Raw genomic sequence first — 9,135 nt, 5'->3', positions numbered from 1 at the left:
GCGGCTTTCACAGAACGAATTTCTAAGGGGAGCCCCGTATCAAGAGCGAACATCATGATGCCCATCGCCCATCCCTCATCACTGACAATGCCTGTTTAAAAGACATCCCCTTCGGCAAGCACTATACATTTTTCAGGACCTGTGTTCACATAGATTAAAGAGAATTATTATCTGTATCTATGTATAGATTAAATAATCTATATATTAAATAATACATAGATTAAAAACCAGGACAAGGGCATGGAGGGGACGGACACTTCCAGGACTGGATCTCGTCCCAAAACACAGGATGCTTCTGCTCCAGAGACGTGTTCCCCAGCATGTGGCAAATGATGGCTCGAACAGGAGACAGGTTTTATCCATTTTATTTAACCAATAAAATTCCTACTGATAACAATGAAAGTAATTTCAGCAAGTATAAATGCGATACAGTTTTAAACAAACCCCATTGTTCCGTACCTATAAATAGATTTTTCAAAACCTCATAAAAAGTGCAGATTTATGAATTGCTGTTAAAATGTTAATACATGATTCCTTTGTTTAAAAATGCGTTTTTGTCTCTTAACTCACAAAAAAAAAAAAAGTTCCTTCTGCATCTGTTCAGATAAATTCAAGTCGGGTAACTTAAAAACTAACAAAAGTGACACACACAAAAAAAAAAAAAATCCATCCCACTAGGTCAGTCTGTCCTCTGGAAAACAAAACAAAACAAAACAAAACAAAACCCCAACCCCCCCCAAAACTCCCAACCAGCAAAAACAGAAAAAAAAAAAAAATGATAAAAGCTGCTGTGGAAAACCCACAGTGAGCTCCTAGCAGCTGCCTCACCTTGCAGGCAAACCTCCTGCGAAGGCGTGGGGCCCGTGGCCCGTCTCCGGAGCTCCGGGCAGGCGGTGGCCCGGAGGCAGGACAGGCCACGTGCCCCCCGCCGCGGGAGGGACCTGCAGAGCTGCCACGCTTCCCCGCTTCGTGGTGGTGGGAGGGAGCGGCAGGATCAGAGCTTTGTCCTTAATCCCCCATCCCGAAACACCTGCGCGGCCGTGGCAGGAGGAGGCAAGAAGCTGGGACCGGGTACAATTTGCCCCCCGTCCAGAGGGCGAGAGGCGGGAGATGCAACGGAACGCCAGCCACCCCCCGGGCACAGCCCTGCCCTGCCCTGCCCTGCCCGCCGCCCCGCCCGCGGGCAAGGGGGCTCGGACCCACAGCCGCCAGTGCGGAGCCAACGCCGCTTCTTACCCCCGACATGCCGGGCTCTGCAGACAGCAAATCAAGGGCTAATATTTGCACTCGAGAGAGGCTTGGAAGCTTTTCGGCTGCAGAAACACCGTGCCCGTGTTTTCGGTCCAGCGGCTGGTCCGTCCATCCCTCCCACGCCGGCAAGGCTCACGTTTCCCCCCGTGCACTGGCAAGCGGACCGCGGGGCACAGCCAGTGGCAGGCTTATGGGCACGGGGGCTGAAACACACGCCAGACCCCGGCCTTCCCGGCGTCTGGGTCCCAAAGTGGCCAAACGCAGGGCGGCCGTGCAGCTCGGACCGTGCTTTTCACAGAGAGGGGCTCAGCTCACCCGCGGTCGAGAGGTCTGCCGGCGCGCCTCCCTGTATCTACAGTGGTATTTTATCTACAGCAGGGTCTGTTTAGCAAGAGCAGTTTAAAGTGGCTATGTTTATCAAGTTTGCTACTTTATGAATTAAAAAAAAAAAAAAAACCAACAACAAAACAAAAAACCAAACCCCAACAACTATAAATACAAAGACTCTCACACACCAGACACTTGCAGCCTGCATGACTCATAAACTGCATCAATATTCTGTTAAAAAGCTTATTCTACTTAAAACTATACATAGTACAAGAGATCGAAAAGTGGCAGTCGTGTACGGGCACGCTGCCTGCCCCAGGGTGGCCCACAGTCAGGTGCTTCCTAAAAAATCAAGGAGTTACAGTAACACGGCACAGGACTGCAAAGCCGATCACAGCTTCTGCTTACACTGCATACGAAGTACCGCGGGGAACACAAAAAAGAACTGGTGTTAATACTGATGGATTAAAAGAGTAACTATAAAGATCAAAACAGACGTTCACAGCATGCTACATATATTGCTCACAAACTTTTCTTTTTTAAAAAAAAAAGGCTAATACAAAACAAGGAGTTGGCAGTCTGATTTTCAGTTACGTCGGATAGAAAGATAAAGCATATACATTCATCGTGTGGCTTTCCAGCAAAAGGAGAAAAGGGTAAAACCGAGAGATTTCAAGTTTACAAAATTCCTATTTTTTTAAGCTACAGTTTATATCCAGTTCTGGTCACAGTCGTGAAAAGATTTCTGACTGCGTCGCCTCGCAGAGTCCAAGGGCTGTAGCCTAATTCTTATTATTTTTCCCCTAAAAGCAGCCGCATCTCCCACCACCCCGAGCGGGCTGCTCCTGCAGCCACCCGGGCACACGGCAGCCGGGCTGGAGGGAAGAGGTTTGGGTCTGGTGGCACAACATGAGCGTGAAGCGGGCAACGGGAAACGGTTTAGGACCACGCGTGTTTGGACCTGCTGCTGTCGCTGCCCCCCAGACCTCTCGGCTGGAGACACAATGCTTGGTGATTCACCATGTTGTCTGAAAACTCCCTTCAAAGGGCTGATGGGGGCAAGAAAATGTAATTCTGCAGCGGCATGTTTTTCTCGGGCAGAAGTGAATGGTTCCCTTCCCCTGCTCCACCCGTGGGGTAAGGAAAGGGTCCCAGCTCTTGTCCTACAGCAGCTCCCTGGACACCTCGGAAGGAGGCATCTCCCACCACCTCCCCTACACACAGACGTACTCAAGAACCTCTCGGACACACCGGTGAAGTTTCTTCGACTGGCCAACAAGTCAACTCCTCCTGGCTGTGTCCCCTCGAGAGCGCCTGTGGTCTGTACCTTCTGATGCTGACAGCATGGCTTGCTCCCCACAATTAGTATATTAATTGGCATCTTCAATACCACCTCTAACTACTGTCGGGAACAAGAGGAGAGTTCAGATTTCTCTTTTCCACGAGCCCTGATGATACTCAGTACCCGTAGGAACACCCAGCCCTGCCTATGCCTCCAGCAGCCACTTCATGGTGTGCATTTGGATTTATCCCGTAGATAAGCAAAAAACCCAAATCCACTTGTTCCAGGGGCCGGCTGCGGTCTGCCCGGCTGCAAGGCACCCGAGGAGCTGCCGACCCAAGAGCCCTGTAAGCCTGCCCGGCACAAGAGGACCTCAAACTCCCCATTCGATGTCCCTCAAAGAAACCCGCACGGCCGGACAGCTCAAGCACGGGGAGTTTTGCCAAAGAAAGCATTTCCTTAGTGGATCCACTGGATTATTCCTGTAACTCCAGAGATGGGATCTGACACACTACTGGCAAATGCTACCTAAAAGTTGTAAGCAAGTACTGAGTGTCATCCTTTCGAACCAGATTTAGAATTTTCCTGCCCAGAAATAACCTAATACGGCAATTAAGTGTTTCTGAACATGAGAAAGACCCTCTGAACGCAACAGCAAACGCTGATATAGGAACCTAGCATTGTTTACAAGGTTAAGGCTAGGAGGTTGTCCCTGCGTGACTGCTTGGGGTTGTGAGCTGGGCAGAGAGGAAGCACCTGATGCAGGGTGGTGGTGGTAGCAGGTTGGAAAATGACCCTGGTGAGCAGCAGAAGAATTAAACGTCTGCAAGAGAGACCTGATGTGTGTCAGGGGAGCAGCAGCATGACCGCATGCCAGGAAATGTGCTCTAAGGGATAAATTAACACTGATCAAGATGCTCCTGAAGTTTCCTCATACTACTGTGCTCTCTCCATCTCCGCACCTGTGATCTATGCAGTAGGTATGAAATGCTAAATTCATTTTCATTTGGAGATAAAAATTTTCATTTACAATTCCCAAATGTGGAAAAGCTGGTGGATGCATCTCTTCAGACAAACAGTGCGGGGGGACATTAGGGAGAATAAATCTGAAGTTCAGATAGTGAAAACTGACATTTTTGTCCAGCTCTTGGAATGATCGCTAACGGCAAACAAATTCTTACAGCTTTACATTCGGATCAGGTCTGGGAAAGTTCATTTACAATGAATCCACTCCCCTCTCCCTCCATGTTCTGCAACATCACCTCTTATTTATGGGAGAAGGATCCAAACCTCTAAGGAAAGTAACTGAAAGACCACCACTTGAAATCAAGCAGATTTGGAGTTATTTCTTGGTGGCCAAACCTTTTTAGTCCGGGCACAAGCTATCCACTTGCTACCACCAATAAATCTTTTCTGCAAGTAGAGGTTAAATAATCCAGCCCCTCTAAAAGGGAGTCCAAACTCTGGAACATGAGCTGAAATGCATGCCTATGTTCATGGAAAACACACATGCATGAAAAACATCGAGAACCTGTTCTGCAAGAGCAGCAGCTTACAGTTTAACTGCTTTGGGAAAGATTTCTCTAAGCCTATATTAAGTCCCCAAAACAACCCATTTCATTAACAATCACTGCAAATCACATGGATCTGCTACACATTATTCCTTTAATCTCTATGGAAACTGATTTTATTCTATTGAATTTAGGTGACTAAGTATCTTTAAAAACCTGACTCAAAAATGCAAGAGGGCACCCTGTAGGATTTTGCTATGTGCCTAGGTGCTTAAATTCCCATTGAAATTTAGGCAACTAAGCTGCTTTTTCCAAATGAAAACATCTATCAGCATCACTACGAACAAAAATAGTCTTGCAGAATCTGGTGCTTTGACCTTCTGCACTCAAGTAACAGAGAAGCAAAATGTTTTCCTTTTTGTTCTGTTCTGATCTGTTCTAAATTTAGAGAGACCTACATTTATAATTGTTTACAATCACTGACTTTCCTGTCCTTAAAGTTTTTTTAATACATAGGAAGAGCTGGTAGTGGCAATTCTTTAACTCTTAAAGCTGAAAGTACATCCTTTTCATTTTAATGAAGGCTTTAGGACAAAGAATGTATGTTTCAGTTCAGTCTTGATGAAAATAAATCCATCTACAGCTCACCAAAATTCTCACAGGATACCACAACACTAGCTTTAGTAGCTATCTGCACAAACTGTACCCTGGTTTAAAATGGTTTCTGTTCCTGTATGATGGCACTCCTGTGACATTCGGCTGCAGGCAGAGTGTTCTGGGAAATGCAAATGCTTTCTCCAGTTGGCACCTTTTCCACTTCTCTTCATTACCAGAAAAATGGAGCAATTTCAGCAAGAATGTACTCTATGGCAACACACATTTTGAAGCAATTCTGCAATGATAAGAAGCTGTCCATGCTCAAAAGCTCTGTTCCCTACTTACAGCATTCCCTGTGCTAGCTGGTTAATTTGTACCTACCAAGCTCTCTTCAGTAGACGGGACACTGTACACTTTGTTTTTATGTTGGTCGCGGCTGGGATTTTGTGGACTAACATTAATGCTGGTAAATACAAATTCCAATAAAGGAACACAGAGGGAGAGTATCTACACTTCCAATGATTACGGTACTCCTAAGAATAATATTAATGAACAAAGTGTGAAGATTCACATTCATGAGTGCTTTAAAAATGCAAAAAGTCCAAGAACACTTGCACATTAAAATTTGGCACCGTGTGAGCCTAAAGCGTGCGTAAAGTGTATGGTAGAGTTGTCTGAGTTTAAACACCTATTCTGAACAAACATCTATTAAAAATCATAAATTTGAGTATAAAAACTACGCTATAAATTGTTACACTGTAAATGCAATACTTTGAAAAAAAAAATGCCACGTGGAAAACATTTCCAGAAGTTTCAAGTTTGCATTTAATATTAAAAAAAAGTGAAATAGCAAACTAGTTGCACAATGACATTTCCTATGGTGGAATGTCTTGCAGGCCATACATGACTTGATATGGCACCTTAAAAAAAAAAAAAAAAAAGAAATCACTGGTTTACTACAAATTTTATGAAGCAATCCTTTTACGGTTTCTATATTTCAAATCTGCTCATGTACTTTGCTCAGAAGGCATTTGAGCTGGCAAGTATATTTCATAAGGAAAGAAGTAAAGGCACTCATGTTTCCAAACATAAAACTCAACCTACTCTAAGAGTCTTTGCATTTCTGAAGGGAAACTAAGCCATGATATTAGTTACCCAAATCTAGTTTCACCTCCTTTCCAGAGCTCAGCTGTGCTTCTTGAGAACTACTTGACTTTTCAAAGCAAAGGAATTTAAAGTAGTACTGTACAGTTCCCATCACTTAAAAAGCAAAAGTACTGCATGAGAACTTCTCTCAGCAGAACTGTTTTATGCACAAAAGCCATTAGGTATGGCCACTACAGTCACAAGAGGGAGGAAAAAGGATCATTGCAACTTAGAAAGTTGATCAAAGTTCATAGATATGAGCATCGCAACACTTCTAAGAAATCTTTGCAGTTAGCTATACAAGATAAATAAATCTGGTGTTTTACCCAATGCTCTCTCTAGAAAAGAGCCCGATGCTGTTTATTGGGTAGTTTTCTAAATAGCCAACGTTACATTAAAAAAAATAATTACTGATTTCTTCCTCAAAAAGGTTTTCACATGCAGAGTCTGCAGTCTGAAAGTGCAGAAAAGCGTACAATCATTTAGCTTTCCAATCTGGAACAGATAGATAAAGCGAAAAAACCAACATGCGAAGTCACAGCAAGGTATCAGGAAAAGGGAAGAAAAGAGAAAACTAACTTTAGTAGCGTACTGGTCCATGATTTTGTCAACGAAAGTGTTAAAATATGACTGATAGTATTTTTTTAAACTAGTCTGCGATCACCAATGGGAAAAAATCCTGTATTAACTTCTACAATCCAATGGAACATTAAAAATAAACCTATCTAGTTAGTTTTGAATGTATGCAACAGAAATAAAGGTCACCCTCCTCAAAGAAATATGAAAAGTCCAAACCAACAGACAAAAGTTGAAGCAGTGACAACTGGCATCCTACCGGGTAAGTTTAGGCATCTCTTTAGGCACTTCACTGGTTCATTAAATGCAATACAAAATAAAGCTATAAATATCAACATTTTGTGCTCTTAAAAATTAGTCAAAAGCAACAGAAAACAGCACAAAAGTGTGACATTTTTGGCAGCTTATTTCTTCCCTTCCCCAATATTACCGGTTGTCCAAGAATGCTTTGTTTTGGGGATGCTTTGGCATCTCAGTATCAGGTTGTCTTAAGCCGTAAAAGCTAAAACAAAACTGCTAGGCCTTAGACAATAAAGAAATTTGGTTTTAAAATTTCTTTATGGCTATATAAGAAGGACACTTTAGCAGTGGCATGATAGGGAAAAAAGCTTGCTTTCTTTTTAAATATTGCACTTTTCTTTTGTTCACTCACACTAATGCATAGAAACTTTTTAAACTTTGAATATTAAAATTTCATGCTATGAAAAAGTTATGGGAAATAAATTTCTATACATCCAATATGAAAGAACAGATATGCTAGCCTTCCTTTACTTTCCTTAGTTAAAACATTGAGAAAGAAGAGAGTGCAAAAAAACCCACAACCCTATTTTTGGTCAGCCTGTGTATTAACTTTATAGGTGCCAACTAAACAAATTGCAACATGTGATGAGCATGGATATTGTATGGACAACTGAGGGTGACTGTCAGTAAAACAAGATTATGCATGATTGAAACACAGTAAGTGTGGCTGAAATGGCAAATTGTGAGGCCTCTTCTCTTGGGAAGGGGCACGACAAAGCAGATGAATTTCACACTTCAGTAGCATGCTGTAGGATTTATCATGATTAATTTCACATTAAAGTGTGCTCAATGTTTGCATCCACATCTCGCATCACCTTCAATTGCTGTAGTAAGACAGTGACTGGCAAGCAGTCTCCAGGAGACACAGAAGAATCCAGTGGGCAATTCAATGCAACGCAGCCCGCGCGTCTCTGTCACGAGTCACGACACGGTGGTACATTCTCAGGACAGGCAGAACCGATCTTCTGCTGGACTCCACTAATCTGAAAAATGATTGCTTGGAAAAAGAAGTCTCTAAGCACTTCACTCCACTGCTTAAAGAACAAAGCGCTAGGATTGGATATAATAAAAACAGTTTCAGGATCCTGACCACTGCGCAGAAATCCAGACGGAAACAATGCAGAGTAGTGCTCCTCAGTGTTACTTTTGTTATCATTAGTAATGTTAAGCATCAAGAAAATAAAACACGTCATTGCACATTACAGCCGTCAAGAAGCACGGCTAAACTTTGACACTAGAGAATTGAATAACCTGATGCTACATCACAAACAGCTTCTGGTGTGTATCTATTTCGAAAGGTCCTTACATACTCAGTAAAAACTCCTTTACTCCTGCCCAGTGAATGCTTCAGGTTAAGTGACGAGTTATGGCACGAAGGGCATACAGAAGTTCAGCTTGCATACGAGCTTCCATTAGAAGTAGATTGACATGAACCTGTTAAAAATTAAATCGGCCATTTAGTTCACTCTGAATGCAACATCATTTATTTATTTAGGCTAAAATTTCTAACATTTAGTAAAGTATTGCTGCAAGAAACTATGTCCTTTCTCCCTGCACCCTGCTGCAGGGCTGCAGTTCCTCTTGAGACAGCTGTGTGGTATGCCAAAACTAGGCAACATCATAGGACTGCAAGGAATTTGCCTGAACGGCTCCTTTAAGCAATCTTCCATCTGAGAAGTCCCAATAAAACCATTTTTGTATCCTAATGGTATTAGTTCCTTTGTTTTCTTTACTACCACCTGTGACCACTATATAGGAGCACAGAATAAGGAATAGTTTACATGCCAGATAGGCTAGCAGGCACACAAGCACTGAACCCTTGTCAGGAAGCATTTAACTTGGATATCTGAAGACATGTTGACATTTTTATTGATGAAAAACACCATGAAGATTTTATATAGATATATTAAAAAGGTCTTTTTTGATCCCCAAATCCCAGGTATTGGCATAGTTGACCACTTCTGCATTGCCACGTTTATCCACTTTTCTTTTACAGTTGTCAGTTTAATTTTATGGAGAAGTCACTCAAAATAATAATACAAGAAGAATCAGTATTTCCCGTGCACTAAGAAGTATTTTTGTCAAATTGATATCTAACACTCAGTGAATTAATCTCATTTGTTTTTCTCTGGTTAAAAACAGTTC

At 42.6% G+C, this 9,135-nt stretch overlaps 1 protein-coding gene across 3 annotated transcripts in view; it reads right to left on the bottom strand.

Moving 5' to 3' along the window:
* Window positions 1–731: 731 nt before the first annotated feature.
* The window catches only part of SESN3 (sestrin 3), a 48,305-nt gene continuing 39,901 nt past the window's right edge, over window positions 732–9,135 (bottom strand). For all 3 annotated transcript variants that reach the window (XM_075491066.1, XM_075491067.1, XM_075491068.1), the window contains exon 10: window positions 732–8,424. In XM_075491066.1, coding sequence (XP_075347181.1) covers window positions 8,338–8,424 — 87 coding nt within the window. In that variant the 3' untranslated portion in view covers window positions 732–8,337. The remainder of the gene's footprint in view (window positions 8,425–9,135) is intronic.

This window comes from Mycteria americana, chromosome 1, assembly GCF_035582795.1.
Source record: "Mycteria americana isolate JAX WOST 10 ecotype Jacksonville Zoo and Gardens chromosome 1, USCA_MyAme_1.0, whole genome shotgun sequence".
NCBI classification, from domain to species: domain Eukaryota; kingdom Metazoa; phylum Chordata; class Aves; order Ciconiiformes; family Ciconiidae; genus Mycteria; species Mycteria americana.
The sequence above is the reverse complement of the archived record's forward strand: the minus strand, read 5'-3'. Positions and strand labels throughout refer to the sequence as shown.